This window comes from Elgaria multicarinata, chromosome 8 (genome assembly GCF_023053635.1).
Source record: "Elgaria multicarinata webbii isolate HBS135686 ecotype San Diego chromosome 8, rElgMul1.1.pri, whole genome shotgun sequence".
Lineage (NCBI taxonomy): Eukaryota > Metazoa > Chordata > Lepidosauria > Squamata > Anguidae > Elgaria > Elgaria multicarinata.
In genome coordinates this window covers 62,478,812-62,495,277 of record NC_086178.1, presented here as the reverse complement: position 1 = coordinate 62,495,277, position 16,466 = coordinate 62,478,812, and the positions used below count along the sequence as shown (strand labels likewise).

General features: G+C 42.2%; 2 protein-coding genes across 2 annotated transcripts; one reads left to right on the top strand and one right to left on the bottom strand.

Annotated features, from left to right (window-relative positions):
* The first annotated feature begins 4,257 nt into the window (after positions 1-4,257).
* LOC134403142 (uncharacterized) lies at positions 4,258-6,493 on the top strand. Its single transcript, XM_063133249.1, has 4 exons — positions 4,258-4,956; positions 5,047-5,163; positions 5,241-5,756; positions 6,473-6,493. Exons 1-4 carry the CDS (start codon positions 4,747-4,749, stop codon positions 6,491-6,493), a joined length of 864 nt encoding a protein of 287 aa, XP_062989319.1. The 5' UTR covers positions 4,258-4,746.
* A 7,929-nt stretch (positions 6,494-14,422) lies between these two features.
* On the bottom strand, positions 14,423-15,733 carry LOC134403140 (uncharacterized protein F54H12.2-like). The gene has a single exon (XM_063133248.1). The coding sequence runs from the start codon at positions 15,731-15,733 to the stop codon at positions 14,423-14,425; it is 1,311 nt and encodes a 436-aa protein (XP_062989318.1).
* Positions 15,734-16,466: the final 733 nt, after the last annotated feature.

The following is a 16,466-nucleotide window of genomic DNA, read 5'->3' as shown; positions in this document are numbered from 1 at the left end:
TTGCTGACTGCAGTGCCTCACTGTACCTCTTGATGTCAGTCATAATCTCTGCCATCTCAAGCCCAGGATTATTATTGTTATTCACTTGCCACTTCCTGCTGCCTTCTGCTTGCTTTACTGTGCCCCTGCACCTCATTCTGCTGGATTCCTTAATCCACGAAAGGGCAGTGAGCAGCCATAGCAGGGCAAGAATGATGCTACTTTAGATGGCAATAGATCACAGTATCTCTGTAATGTCTCTCTGTTCATGAGCAACCACGACTTTCTTGATGTAAATCTCCTTCCATCCTTTCTTAATGATTCTTCCATTGTTATTATTATTGTTTGCCTGACATCCCATTTATTATGGAGCCAGTTATTCATGGAGGGCTCTTAAAAAAAACAATTCTGGTCTGTTCTTGTTCCAGATGGCTTCATAATTAGTTTTAATACTTTTCCAGATGTTGTATGGAAACTTTAGGATGTAAGCCAACAATGGTTTGATAAAGTTAATGAATAATCAGTTGATTATTCACGGCATGAAAACAAATATGTCTTTCACGTCAATTAAATGCAATCTGGACTGTCCCAATATATATATATCTATGTCATGGAAATCCTAAATGGTATTTTGAGTTTTAAAATCCAGCAATCAACATCAGGAACCATGTCCAGGAGTGAAATCATGTTATATTTAATCACTGGACACAGTGATGCTCTTAAAATAGTTCAAATAATTTATTAAAATAAAAGAAATTAAAATAAAGTGATAGCTAATTTAAAATAAAAGAAGTTAGCCTGCTGAGATTATTTTATTGGGATAGGGACAGACCATAGCTCAGTGATAGAGTACCTGCTTTGCATGCAGATGGTCCCAAGTTCAGTCTCCGAAGCTAACCAACACTCAACTGCTGAGTGTGGGTTGTTGTTAAACAGTGGATTGTTTGTTGAACTGTGGGTGAGCATGTTGTCTGAACCCAGGACATTTTCTGCAGAGTGGCTTGTTAACCACTCAGGAACCAACAACAAACCATGGGTTCCCAAGGAGGCTTGTTCAAGAGAAATAAGCCATACTTCGTGGTTAACAAGCCACCCACGCTCACCCATGATTTAAAAAACAACAACTCATGGTTCAACAACAACCCACCAACCACAGCGCGGACTAGTGTGTTGTGTGACCAGTGGTCTGACTCATTGGGCCAGTTCTCCCATCATGATAAACCACACTGAGAACAAGCCACCAGGGGTTGGTTATTCAATCGCTAATTCAGGTTCAGACATTGTGACATGCCATCATGGCAGATTGTCATGGCATGCAAACCAGCTTAGTGTAAGAGAACTTCCAAAGTTCTTATGTTTATAAAGATGTAAGTTTTAACTCTGTTTTTATACTGTAGTTTTAAACTTCTAAAAGTTTTATATTATGTTTTATCATGTTGCTGTATTTTATGATTTTATATTGTGGACCTCATAAAGAGAGCTTTGGCTATAGGGTGGAATAGAAATGTAATCAATCAATCAATAAAAATGAACATTCAAAATACTTGCTCGTTAGGTGTAGAGCTATTCACTGACTTTCATGCAAATCAAAATATTTGGTGCAAATACTAAGTTCTACAAAAGAACTTTTATTGAGGAGGGATTGCCGCCTTTTGAGCCATTTCCCCTCCCCTCAGTGACAGCAATTAAAGGAAGTTTTTAGAACTTGTTTCCCCATTTGGGTAGGTTACAGTCAGGAGGTCATGAGAATATGGTGAACGCATTGTGATGATTTTGGAGTCCTGTTGATTCTTCTGGATGTCTCAGAGAATTTGATACCAACAACCAAGGTATTCTTCTGGCTCATCTTGGTGGGATTGGACTAGTGGCTAGAAGGTTATACCCAGAAGGTGATGTTGAAGGTCTTTTCTTCCTTTCTTCCAGGACAAGATGTATATATCTGAGGTTTGATATCTGTGTTAAAGCATAAATATCTATTCCCAGAGTTGAATATACAATATGTGATGACATTCCCTGAACCTCCCCCCTCCCCCACAAAAGCTGACAAAGCCTCCCTTCGATACTGCCTCCCTCCACAAAGCAACTCTTCCGGTGACATTTCACAACCTTTTGATCCAACCCAAACAAACATCAAAAAGGAGCAATGTTTGGAGGGCACAAAGTGTTCATGAACATCGCTCCTATTTTGCCTTGACACTGTTAAAAACACTCTTTGATTAATGCCATTGATCGCCTATCTAAATGTATAATCATCTTGGGAATAATCATGCTTCTCAAGTAACAGCAGCAATTGATGCAATGCTCAGAAAATAAAACCAGCTTAATACCTTGATAATATATAATTACAAAATCTGTCACGATGGAAATACAGCTCTGTTAGACTTATTAATACCAAATCCACTCAATTATAAATGAAGTTAACCTTTTTAGAAAGCTTGGTTTAAAACTGCTGTAATTTTGTCTCTGCAAATAAATACAATTAAACATTTTCTAGTAATCTAGTGTAAATGTCCGGTGATGACTGTACCTGTACATCAAATCTTGCACAGTTGATAGCACTTACCAACTTAGCTGATGGGCAGAAACCCATTGCCATGTTTGCTTCTATGAACTTTTCTGTATGAAAAACCTGAAACGTTATTGTAAAGCAATCTGATATTGCATTGCTGATAATGAAACTGGTAAATTGCCTTTCCTGTGGGAATCTGCTAAAAGTACCTAAGCCAGGGGTGTATTAGGAGGGACCTGCCCCCTAAATTTTCTCTATCCCCCCCTAACTTTTTATTCCCCCCAAAATAATTACAAAGCACTTTGCAATTTTGTCTCTAAAAGGCCTATAAACCAGATGAACTGCTCCATCCTACCTTTTTGGTGTCCCCCCCACCCCTGAACTTGGGCCTGGGGAACTGAACACACTGAACAAACCATGGTTTGTTACCAATGAATAATCTGCAAAGAGAACCCAAAGTTTGTTTGCAGATTGTTTGGGGTTAACAAAACTATGGTTTGTTAGTGTGGCTGGATTCACATAACAGAACAACTCATGGTTCAATGACAAACCACACTCAACCCATAACCTTGAGTGTGAGTCAATGTGTTATGTAAAGCCAGTTAATATCTTAGGCACCTGATGTACCAGTGGCAGACCCCCTCGGACCCCTGGCCATTCCCCTCTGTTGGAGGATAGAGCTGTATATACACACAGCATGTCATGCACCCCCTAAACTAGCTTTCTGCCCTCAGGTGCAGTGGAGGACACTGTCCTGTTGCCAGTGTTTAAAGTAAAAATCAGTTGCCAGTCCAGTATCCTTCAGTACATGGAATGGAGTGGGGGTGGGGATCTTGTCCTTTGCTTCAGCCAGCAAAATGACTTGGATGGCCATGCTCTCAGCTAATCATTAGGGAAAGGATAAGACAAAGCAAGACACAGGGACAGATACCTTTATGTAGTTTGGTGTGTCGGATCAATAAAGACAGTCTTGAATTTATTCACATCTGCAGATGTGTAGAACCGGCTCCCCATGGGGTAATTCCATGCCACTGGAGAGTGTATGCAACGCTAGCGAAAGGGGAAGGACAGCAAAGACAGGAAAGACCTAAAACTCTTTTCATTCGTACATAGTTGGTTCATTCCTCCACATCCCTGTTGCGTGGGATCATGCCATAAGTAACAGTGTGTTGTGTGTCTATGAAAGAGAGTTATGTTGTACTAGGATCTATGCCTTCTGGTCTTTCTGATATTAAAAGTGGGGATCTTACAGCTATGTCTGTGTTGGAGAGATGGCAGTGGTAGATTCCAGAATCAGCAGTTTTAGCCTGGGTCTAGAACTCTGAAGACCTTCTTTCAGAGCGTGCAGAAGTGCATGAAAGAAAAGTATAGCCACACAGCCAACAAAAATAATGCCCCCACTCCAAGACTATCATAGTGATGGACAGCTAAACTTGCACACACAAGAGATCTTGCATTCTGTGGGATCAGCATGGCTCCAAGGTCAGAAATTAAGGATGACTTTGGGCAACCAAATCTAACTATTCTAGATGGGATAATCTAGGTTTTATGCAGGGTGTGCCCAGAAAAGTGTGTTAAAATGACAAGTGTTAAATCAATTGGATACAATCTGGATGAAAAGTGCACGTCTTCCTATCGAAAAACTATCCATTAACTTCAATGAAAGTATGATTCCTTTGTGACTGTTTGGTTACTATTTATTGCATATACTAACATGAGTAGTATATGGCCCTACTTCCTGTCAAATTTATGCAAATGAGCCATGTGGCTTTGTTTTGGTCACGTGACCAAAACAAACACCACGTGACCGGAAGTGACGTCACTAGCTGTCAAAACAAGCAGCACGTGGCCGGAAGTGACGTCACCAGCTGTCAATACAAACAGCACGTGACCGGAACTGACGACACTAGCTGTCAAAACAAAACAGCACATGACCGGAACTGACGTCATCAGCTGTCATAACAAAACACCATGTGCCCAGAAATGCTGGCACTACCTGTCAAAAGAAAGGCCACGTGGCCGGAAGTGACGTTTTTTCTGCGGCGACCGGAAATGATGCTTTTTGCAGGCGACCGGTGGAACATGTCCAGGCATGTCTCCCCACAGCCTCTCAGCGGTTGGCTAAGGAATATCACATGGCCTGCCCCGCAACCAATAGGAAGAGTTTTCAGAACCCCTAAAGGATTCACCAGGGTGTGCAGTGCTTTTCAGACTTTCAACCCGTCGGGAACAGTTGCTGATTTTAAGCAGGAGACAACATGGAAACCCCCAGCACCCCGATGAGGCCTATAGAGGTGTCTACCCCGATGGCACCAGAGAGGCCTAAACCCAGAAAGCGTTATCTCAGCACCAGCTCTGACGATGAACAGTTCCCACCAACAAAGACCCCACAGGAGGAAGATGAGGAGATCTCACAAATATGGCAAAGCTTGTTGGACTCTATCTCGATACCAAACTCTATAATGCAGGTAAAACTTTTTTTTTTCTGGCATCCTATTTATGTGCAAAAACAACTTGTAAGAGTTACAGAAAATTACATTTTCCCCTTAAATTTCCAGGAGCCAGCAGCAGAGGCTGTAACAGCTGAAGAACCTGAGAAGTGCATCAATACTAGCATCCCGCCGTCACCTATTGAGCTTTGGAATATGGCTTCTGCAAGTAACATTCACATTCAGGTGTGTGTGTTTTCAGTGTTCTGTCTAAAAAGTTTTCCAAATAGATTTAATGTTAATAGTTTTAAAATATCTTTTAGGCTCCTGAAGCATTGGCAAACAATCAGCCGGCGCATCTCACCCTGAAAAATCTTCTTGGACTGTCGATTGATGAAACACAGCACATTTTACCAAGAAAGCGTCGAGGAGCTATGCGTGGAATTGTCAGAGCAACCATTTATGGCATCTTGAAACACTGCCTAAGCCAGTATCTGTATGAGAGCTGTATTGGATGTACAATACAGGCCCCTGGACAGAGCTCTCACGAATGTACAGTATGGACAGAAAATGACATTTCCACAAAACTACGCATTCTTTGTGCAAAACTCTGGTTTCAGCCTGTGTTGCATGTTGTTATCCTCATTGGTTATTCTCTAAATTGTCTTGCTTTGACCTCAGAGAATGTGGACCAGGTCTTAATTCTGACTACAGAGATTAGCAGAGCTATAAATCCCCGAATGTACCTTGAAAAAATTATGAAGACCACCGACCAATCCTTTCTTCAACATGTAGAACGCGTAATCAAAGATCGGCCCTATAAGTCATTTCTTACATCTGTAAATGCTGTTTTTAGAAATTCTGTCTAAATTCCTTCATTGTTAAATTGTTTTGCATCATTGAGAATTAAAAAATAAAGAAAACTTTATTTCTTTATGTAAGCAATAGTTTTATTTTATTTCACACCACAGGTACATAATCCCATCATGGAAGGAACTAAGCCAGGGTGGGGGGCCAGGGAAGGAAATGAACAAGGGCAAATCTAATCACTGCTGCATGGGGCAGAAGGAACTGAGCCATTGTGGAGTCAACATTGGCTTTCACCAGGGGCAAACCTAATCACTGTTGCATGGGGCAGAAGGAACTAAGCCAGTGTGGGGTCAACATTGGCTTTCACCAGAGGCAAATCTAATCACTGTTGCATGGGTCATAAGCAACTAAGCCATTGTGGAGTCATCATAGGTTTCCACCAGGGGCAAATCTAATCACTGTTGTAATGGGGTTGGAAGTCTCAGCCAATGACAGTCTTCAAAATTAGAACCTGAAGGACAACACCCAGAGCCAAAAAGTATATAAAGAATCAGAGCAATGCAGAAGCCATCTTTGCAGCCCATAGGAATCTGAAGTTCTCCGGCATGTAAATGGTGAGTGATTTTTTCTTTTCCTTCAACTCTCTATTTCTAAAGAAATATTTTTTCGGCTTATTTATCTCTGCTAAATACACAGAATAGCAAATCCTAAATGCATGCTTATTTTAATTTTGATTGTGGTGTAGAAACTCCATCTTTTCAATTGAGGGAGCATGATAAAAAATAGCCCAAGCATATGGCCGTGTGTATGAGAAGGTAGTTACTTTTACTTAAATATAAGGCGTTTTACATTTTAACTATGAACCCTTTAAATTGGAGCTAGGGTAAAATGCTTGTGCCTTGGGTAAGTGGCCACTACTGTAACAATAATAAAAAGTCCCACACTTATGGCTTAAGGTATTTTAATTCATAGACACAGCTGAAATTTCTATACAGGAAAAAACAGCCATTTCAGAGCGTAACATTTAAGAAAAAAAGACAGACATTTTTCTCCCGTACGGTGGGACGGTTTCTCGGCCTTAGCCACATTGAATAATCCATTTTCCTGTGGTAAAGAGAGTAAAGCAGTTTCAGTTAGGATATACAGTACTAATATAGTTTGCCTTTTACCCCATTTCTTCAAAGGAGTCATACCCAGCCGCCATTTTCATTGATCCACTGTGCCTTGGTGTTGTGGATATATTCTGCCATGAACTCTACCATCTGTCTTGTGTTTTCATGAGTCATAAGAATCCCACATGCTTGTAGTTTCTTTAAAAGAGCAAACCCAAACAGAATAATCGATAATAAACGTCCAAAATTAATTTTTCCATCAGAAAATTCTTCTTTCATCACAAGATTGAAAATTCTACAGCCGTCCTCCATAGAACGCAGTTCAAGTGTATCCATAAGCGTCAACAGCTCCTTGTTAGCAAAATCGTGATACATAGAGGTAAGTTTCTGTAAAATCAGAGTTGTTCTGTATTGTGATGTTTTAGGTGATGGTTGTCCAGAAGTACAGTTCAAATAGTTTACAAAGAGTTTGTAAACATAATCAAATGATACAGGATCCATTGGCCTTTGAAGCATAGTAAAAAAAAGTCCGACGCTCTTTTGTGTTGTATCTGGTCATATGTGGGCTAGCCCCAACATGTCCTTGAGGAATACCTGAGGAATACCTGTTGTGTATTCAAACTACTTGTGTTTTACAGAGGGTGTTTGTGAAATGTCGCAACAAAAGAAAATCGCTCAACCAGGGAGCCAGAGCCCCATACATGAACCTACCCATACTGAAAATCAAGGTAAAGACAAACATGATTGTTATTTCATTTTTATTTTGAGGGTAGTGTTATCTTGTCATGAAAATATTGTGCAAATGTTGAATGTTTATTTTTTTCAGAACAATCGGATGACCACGCAACCAATGAGAATCTCAAACCTCAAGATTCAAAGACTGAGACAACACATGAGGGGCCCCAAGCATCAAAGGACGACAGACCTGGAGGCCACGGTAAAGCCAAACGAAAACTCAAACACCTCACGGGGAACACTTTAAAGCCATTTAAAAAACGGAAAGTGGGCACTTCTGCTTCTGATAATTTAGATGACGTGTTTGAATGGTACAAGCAATGTACTGAGGAGACTATGTCAGCTTTGAGTGCCCGCTTACTGAGACCCCATACATCAACAAAATATTTGGAAGCAGCCCGGGCTAAAATTTCTAACATGCAAAAGTATTTAGAGGGCCTGAACAAGATGAGACAGCATGGAGCAGGACAGCTGAGGCATCGTTGTCGCACACGCAAAGGATACACACAAGATCTAGCATTAAAATACAAGTACATATCAAAGCGCGTTAGGAATGCTAAACGCATGAAAGCTGTGGGGAAAAGAAGTCCATCAATGTTAAATTTTTTACAAAAAATCAAAGCTTCAAAGACAGCTCCAACCACCCCCCGCAATGCTGAATCTCCACAAGCAGCACATATGGCTGATTTAGAGTCTGTGGAGCCGTCTATTCTGAGTGCAAGTGATTCTGTACAGGCATCCCCTACAGACCCTGGACTAGGTACCCCAGAACCCCTTGAGGAAAGCCCTCTATCACCCAATGAATTGCCAAGAGTTTATCTGGAGAGGCTGAATAGGTGGGAATGGCATTCACCACGCCTGCCTGTTTCTCGATACGGGGAAACCTTCAGGTTTGCCAACCTGGAACAATTAAACCATCCACTCCTGATACAAGAGGCAATCCGAGAGGCTGTTCAGGGCCTTCTTGATGACCTTAATGTGAGGTTACAGGCTGGGGATCTTGTTCAATTACGTTTAGATGGTGGTGGACTAAATGACTCTCTCTACACTGTGCAGAGGGTCAGAGGGGGCCTGCTTGCTTCGGATCTCATGGACAACCTCGCAAACCTCATGCAGAGCAATGCCGAAATCCACATTCATGGGACTTTGCGCCTAAATGTATTAGTTATCCGTAACAGTGGAGGACGGGGACGTAGAGTTATAAGTACTCTGCTCCACAGCCAGTTAGTGCAGAAAAAAAGGCGGTTTTTAGTGGATCTAAGCAGCACCGATAGCAATTTGTGTTTTGGCGGGGGTCTCTTGGCAGTTATGGCCCCACAAAGACCCACCTTTGGGGAGTTAATAGACGGGGCAAGGCAGCTGTATAGAGAGCTGGGGTTTTCAGAAGACAACAAAATAATGTTGAGTGACGTGGCAGCCTTTGAAAGGCATTTCAAAGTAAATATTGCTGTGGTTCTGCATGGGGCTAAGGGCTGGGAGATATTTAGGACTGGGGATCCGGTACACACTCAAACATTTCATCTATTGCTACATGATGAACATTACTATGGGATTCTAAACATAAAAGCATTTTTCGGTAGTAAAAATTACTGCAGCATTTGTGGGAATGTGTACAGTCATAGTCACAACTGCAAATTTTTCTGCCGTTTATGTTTAGAGGCGCTGTGTGAGCCAGGGCAAGAGATGCGGTGTCCTTCTTGCAGGTTATTCTGTAGGTCCAGAGACTGCTTAGAGAGACACAGTGCTATGGCATCTCTAAAGAAGGTGGACTGTAAATCTAAAATTATGTGTGACACTTGCAATTCTTATGTCCCAAAGAAACACCAGTGCAAGTTGAAATGCTGCAAGCAGTGTGAAAAGCCAGTTTGTGATATAAAGAGTCACCGGTGCTTCATGCCCCCTGTCAACAAATGTGACATTTCTGATAAGTATATTTTTTTTGACTTTGAATGCACACAGGAAACGGGGATACACTCTCCCAACTACATTTTTGCAATGGCCCTCAATGAAACGGATGCATGGGAGTTTAAAGGGGAAGATTGTACTTCTGACTTTGTCAAAAGGTTTATTGATAAAAAGTACAGGAACTGGACTTTTGTGGCCCACAACGCTGGGGGGTATGATAGTTACTTCATAGTTAGGCAGCTCATTGCAGAAAAGATGGACGTGGATCTTGTCACACAAGGCGGCAAACTATTGTGTGTGACGGTGAGGAAGCTTGGAATCCGTTTTATAGACAGCCTGAACTTCTTGCCCATGAAACTGGCGAAATTACCACAGGCCATGGGCTTTGAAGGTTGCAAAGGGCATTTCCCACATTTTTTCAACACCGCTGAAAACTGGGATTATGTGGGGCCTATGCCCAGCATAGATCAGTATGGCGTTGACAGCATGATGCCTGGAGAGAGAGCAGAATTTCTCTCATGGTATAGGGAAAATCAAAGCAACACTTTTAACCTCCAAAAAGAGCTCATGTACTACTGCAAGCAAGATGTTAAAATTCTGAGAAAGGCCTGTATCCTGTACCGAGAAGAAATCATGCAGATGACCGCTGGGGATGGTTCATCTGCAACAGGTCTTGATCCTTTCCAGTACCTTACTCTAGCCAGTGTCTGCATGGCTATGTTTAGACACATGTTTTTAAAAGAAAACAGCATAGCTCTTCTCCCATACGACAACTACAATATGCAGATAAAGCGGTATTCCACACCTTCAATACAGTGGTTGATGTTTGTAGAGCACACGGAGGGTATCGAGATACAACATGCCCTGAAAGGTGGGGAGTTCAAAGAAGGTCCTTATTTCCTTGATGGGTATTCAGAAATTGGTGGGTGTAGAACAGCCTTTGAGTTTAATGGCTGCTTTTTCCACGGCTGCTCTGTTTGCTACAATGAGAACGGTCGAAACCCAATGACTGACACAACTTATCGCGAGCTGAACTACCGTACACAAAACAAAGCTGACTATCTCAGAAGGCAGGGGTTCAATGTCAGAACCCTTTGGGAGCACGAGTGGAAGGAGATGTTGGAATCTGATGGGGAACTCAGAGCATTCCTAAGTAAGAAGTGTCTGCCTCAGCCTCTACAGCCTAGAGATTCTCTTTTTGGGGGAAGAACAAACGCCATCTGTCTCTATTATAAGCCAAAGGCTGATGAGCAAATTCATTACTATGACTTCACCAGTCTGTACCCATTTGTTAACAAAACCAAAGAATACCCAATTGGACACCCCAAAATAATCCATAAGGATTTTGGGCCGCTCTCTAGCTATTTTGGCCTTGCTAAAGTTAAAATGCTCCCCCCACGCCGCCTCCTTTTCCCTGTGTTGCCTGTTAGGATGGATGGCAAACTCATGTTCCCATTGTGCCACACGTGTGCCAAGATTAAACAGCAGGAGTGTTGTTCTCACAGAGATGAGGAAAGGGCTATTGAAGGAACGTGGTGTACTGTTGAATTGTTGAAAGCACTGGAGAAGGGTTACAAAGTGTTGAACATTTCAGAAATTTGGCATTTTGAGGAAAAATCTGATCAATTGTTTTCAGATTATATAAAAATGCATCTGCGCCAGAAGCAAGAGGCATCCGGGTACCCCTCTTGGTGTACAGATGAGGAGAAAAAAAGAAAATATGTCAATGATTTCTTTGAGAAAGAAGGTGTGCAATTACGTCCACATGAGATTGCTGTGAACCCTGCAAAGCGTCAAATTGCAAAGCTGTTCCTCAATTCTTTGTGGGGTAAATTTGGCCAACGCACAAACTTAATGAATACTACTATTGTAAGGGATCCTGCTGAGCTTTTGGAGTATGCATTTTCTCCACGCTATGAGGTTTCAAACTTTGAAATTATAGATGAGGACACAGTCAGTGTGTCCTGGAAACATGCAAAAGGTCTCCACACAGTATCGGGAAAGACTAATGTTGTGATAGCCTCTTTTACGACCGCTTATGCACGTTTAGAATTGTATAACTTGTTAGATATGTTGCAAGATAGATGTTTATACCATGACACAGATTCTGTGATATTTGTGAGCCGGAAGGGGGAACAGAATCCTCCACTGGGTGACTTCTTAGGGGACCTGACCAGCGAGATCCCACCAGAACAGTTCATCACAGAGTTTGTGTCGGGTGGTCCTAAAACATATGCTTTTCATTTATCCTCAGGCAAGTTTTGTGTCAAGGTAAAAGGCATTACTCTGAACTTCTCCAACTCAGAAAAGGTCAACTTTGACACATTGAAGGAGCTTGTCTTAGATTATCACACAGATCCGAAAAACATTGTGGTCCAGCAAGGGACCATTGTGAGGAATAAAAAACAGTGGCTAATTGAGTCAGGTATCCTTAAAAAAACACTCAGAGTGGTGTATGATAAAAGGGTCCTCACTGGGGACTTTAAAACCCTGCCTTACGGATTTTAATGGATACCAGGTGGCAGCATCCCTTCTCGGCCATTCTGGCAGGGCCAAGCAACTGCGGTAAAAGCTATTTTATTAAAAATTTGCTAGACAATGCACACACCCTGCTCTCGGTGATGCCTGAAAATATAGTATGGTGTTATAGCTGTTGGCAACCATTGTACAAAGAACTGCTGTGTAAATATCCTTTTATTAAGTTTGTGGAAGGAATGCCTGAAAAGCTGGATGATGATGAACTTTTGCCTGTCAATAAACCAAATTTGTTAATTATGGATGATCTTATGGACTCTGCTTCTAACAGCCATGAAATTCAGAAAGCCTTTACGCAGTACGTGCACCACAGGAACTTGAGTATTTTTTTCATTACACAGAATATTTTCTGCAAAGGAAAAAGCAACCGCACCATTAGTCTAAATGCAAAATATATGGTGCTGTTCAAAAACCCGAGGGATAAATTACAGATTGCGACTCTAGCCCGTCAGATGTTCCCGGGAAATACCCGCTATTTCATGGAAGCTTTCTACGATGCCACATTTAAACCCTACGGCTATCTGTTGGTGGATTTAAACGCCGCCACCCCCGAATCTTACCGGTTGAGAACGGGGATTTTCCCACCAGAGTGGCCTGTGGTCTATACTATGAAAAAAGGTACACCTAGTTATAAAAGGAGTGGCCATTAGTGGTATGCCTTCTGTTACCGGCGATCCCTCAAACAGGAAACATGTCTAATCGCGTAAAGAGAAATCTGGCCCTCTTAAAAGTTCTAATTAAGGCCACACCACGCCAGAGGAAAGCTATTATAACCACCGCTTCAGACGATTTTATAGCGGCCCTCTCTGAAATTGCACTCAATACTTTAAAAGGCAACATACCACTGACTTCTCGCCAGGTACGTGTCTTAAGAAAAAGACGTCGCTTTATCAAAAGCCTGGGCAACAAAAGAGTCTCTTTAAAAAAGAAGAGACAATTGGTGAAGCAGTCTGGGGGGTTCATTGCACCGCTGTTAAGTTTTGCCATTCCTCTGATAACTGGCCTTTTAAGTAGCCAATAATGGAGTATACCGAGAAGATGTATTTGGTACCCAGCCGCCAGCTGGAACAATTAAAAGGGGGGCCCCCTAAAGAAGAAAACATCAGATCTGCTACAATCTATGCCTTAGATACTGAGATGCAGGGGGTCCTTCAAAGATCTGACTTAACAGAATATGAGAAGGCTAAACGCTACGATGCTCTGCTTCAAAAATATCTAACGCATGTAAGACAAAAAGAGGCAGAGAAAGAAAAACTAAGCCTGTTTCTGACACAACACCAGCAGACCTCTGAAGAAGAACCAGTGGCTGTAAATACTGACACGATGTTTCAAGAAGTCTTGGACAGCATCCCGGCCAGATCTAAGAACAACGCCAGATTGCTATTAAACAAAATGAAGCAAAACAAAAGTGTTTCTTCATGGGATGACAAAGGAACCTTTGTGTACAAAGGGGTTGCTGTAACCGGTTCCAATATGCTGGATTTGATCAGAGGGGTTACCCAAAATCATCCACTGCCACCCAGGCGCGTCCCTAAAGGTTGGGATGTTTTTCTGCAATCCATGGCTGAGCTAAATGTTCCAACGTCTGTAGTAGGCAATTCTGCCAACAGAGAAGTTTTAGAACACCTAAAAAGCTCCCCAGGAGCTGTACCCTCATCTATTCGGTCGCCGGCAACTCTTCACAAGGCTTCTAAAAAGAAAAGACAATCTAGTCCTCATACCTGGCTCAAGTTATAACACCGTAATGTTTTTGAAGATGTAAAAATAAATGTTTTAATATGTTAAAACCTATTTACTGTCTGTGTCTGTTTAATGGCTAAGAATAATCACACAAGTAAAAATCTTTTAAACTCAATTTTTATTAGAAAACATAGCTATGAAAAGCAGAACAGGACATACAGCCTTGGGTGGTCTGAAATACGCTTGAACCACGGCCGCGTACATTTTTCTTGTTTTTAATAAATTGTAAAACCATTTGGTCATTCCCTTGTAAATCGTAAGAATACAGTTCTTGGATCTGTTTAAATGTTAGTCCCTTGCATCGTTGCTGTAAGAAGAAGACACAATGATGGCCACAAACAACTGAATCTGGAGCCTGTATTTGTCGGGGCTGAAATGCGATCTCGCGTGCATTTTTGGTTAAAAATTTCATGATGGTTTCAGGAAACAGCGGATGGTCTGGCGGGTGTCCGTAGGAATCAAAAAATTCTCCATTCTTGTCTTCTGTCAAGTAGATGGCTAGCCAATGCTCTCCTGGGAGTTTGTGAGGGTGGGTGTTAACCACCAAACACACAGGACGCTGCTGTAACCGTCGTCTGGGTAGCATGTCACTGGGAAACACCCCATAGAAAGCCGCGCTGGTGTAGTGGTTTGAAGATAGGACACGAGTTAACTGTACACTGTCCATGTTACATATAGTCAAACAGGACATTTCTTCTATGGTTTATCTCTATCACATTGTCAAAAACACCATACACGATCATGGTGATTGTGTCAGCCAGGGCTCTACCAAAGCGAAATTCGGCCCTCAGGTTTCCAGTTTTAATCAAAGAATAGTGGTCTCCGCCTTCTTGGTCGGGTGTCAGATCAAATGCAAAAAGGGTGTAACCTCTAGCATAGTCCTCGCGGTCAATTAAAAGAGCCCTATCTTTCATTTGTTTGCCAGCGGCCTGTACGAGACTCATGTATTCTCTAACACAGTGCCCCTCTTCGAAGGAGGGCTGGAACGGTTTCGTGGGGATCTGTTCTCCATCCAGGTAAAGGGCAGCAAAATTTGTATAAAAATGTTGAAAATTAAATGGGTTTTTATGATAATCGCCGCTGTAAGAATCATTATCCACCATGCCTATAATTACCTGTTTAGGTAATTGCCCCAAAAACAGGTTTTCCTGGTTGGCGACACGACTTCCCCTTGGAATGCTAAACACTTTCATGCTCACACGATCCACAGGATATTTGGCATTAGCTGTCAACAGGGCTTCTGCATGACCCAAACGAACACCAGGTGCAACTCTCACTTTTTTAACAAAAAGCGAGGCTGACAAAATTTGTAGTTTGTAAGGGGTGTTTGCAACGTCTGACATTAAGCAGAATGCATCTTTGCTGCGGGTAAGTTTAATTTTCACATCAACCCCATTTAACAACAGCTTTTCCTGAAAAAACAGGTCGGCGTGGAGGTGTCCCAACAGGTCTATTTTCCGGCTTTGAGCAGTCAGATTTGCTCTTCTAATAAACCCGGTATTGTTGCCATCCAGATCCGCAGATTCAAGTTCCCCCGGTATATCTTTGTAAAAGAGCCCAGCAGAGAATTGTGTTGCTAGGGTATCCGCGCTGTAGTTCAACACAGCTTCAAAATAACCTCTATACGGATATGAATTATTGCTTTGGCTTATTAAACGATCACCAAGTGTCACATCCAGCTGACTAAAGAGGGAGGCTATTGGATAATTCACCAGGCCTACCTCTGCAGCTGCAGCAAGGTTGGTTCCGTCAGGATTGACAATTTTGCAACACACATAGAGCAAGGTGTTATTTAAGTCCATGTAATCTTCACCATTTCCGGCTATGAAGAAATCCAGGGGTGCCGTGTCTGTAAGGGCTGACAAGGGTGGTACCTCAATAAACAAACTTCTCTCAATACTGGTCTGTGTGGGGCCAATGCTGAATAGATCAAGTTCAGATTTAGTGCATTCTTCAGAGCCGCAGTGGATAAAAGCCATGGCGATGTCTTAAAATATATCTCTTTTAGCTGAACTAGACCGCCGCCTCTTTGATGCAGTTTGTCGTTTCTGGCGTTTCTTTCCACGCTGCGCTTTCCTTTTAATGGGTTGGGGCGGACCAACCAAGCTCACCTGTGAGGCTTTTCTTTTTAGAGACCGCCTCCTTTTAATGTACATCAACCCTGTCCCATCTTGTGGAGGTGGGGTGTTCATTCTGTTCAAAACCTCTTGTGTAACATGGCCTACCACATCTTTAGCAATATTACGAGCAGCGGTTTTTGCGTGGGGTTTAATGATATCTAGGCCTCTTCTCAAAAGGGGGATTGCTTTTCGGAATAGGCTCCTGAAAATCCCGCCAAGTCCTGCGCCATACATAACCGGAGAACCATGGTATCCAGGCAGTGCATATCAAGCCTGTGCCTTATAATAATTCCTATAAACGGCTGGATCCCCATAGCTTTTCAAAATAGGCATTTTTAAAAGACAAAAGCTCTCCGGGGGCGAAAGTGCAGCTTCACCGTCACCTTACCAAAACGAAATGGTACGTTTTTGTTCTGATCGTTCTTTATTTCAATGGTGATAGTGTCAATGTGATCCCGGCATACAGGCAGGTAGTGTGGTTTGTCATAACCAAGGGTTACACATTCATTGTTCTTTCCACGCACGGGTACGCAACGCAATAACGGTACATAATAGTCTCCTACTATCTGGTGCTCCACAATGTCTGTGTACA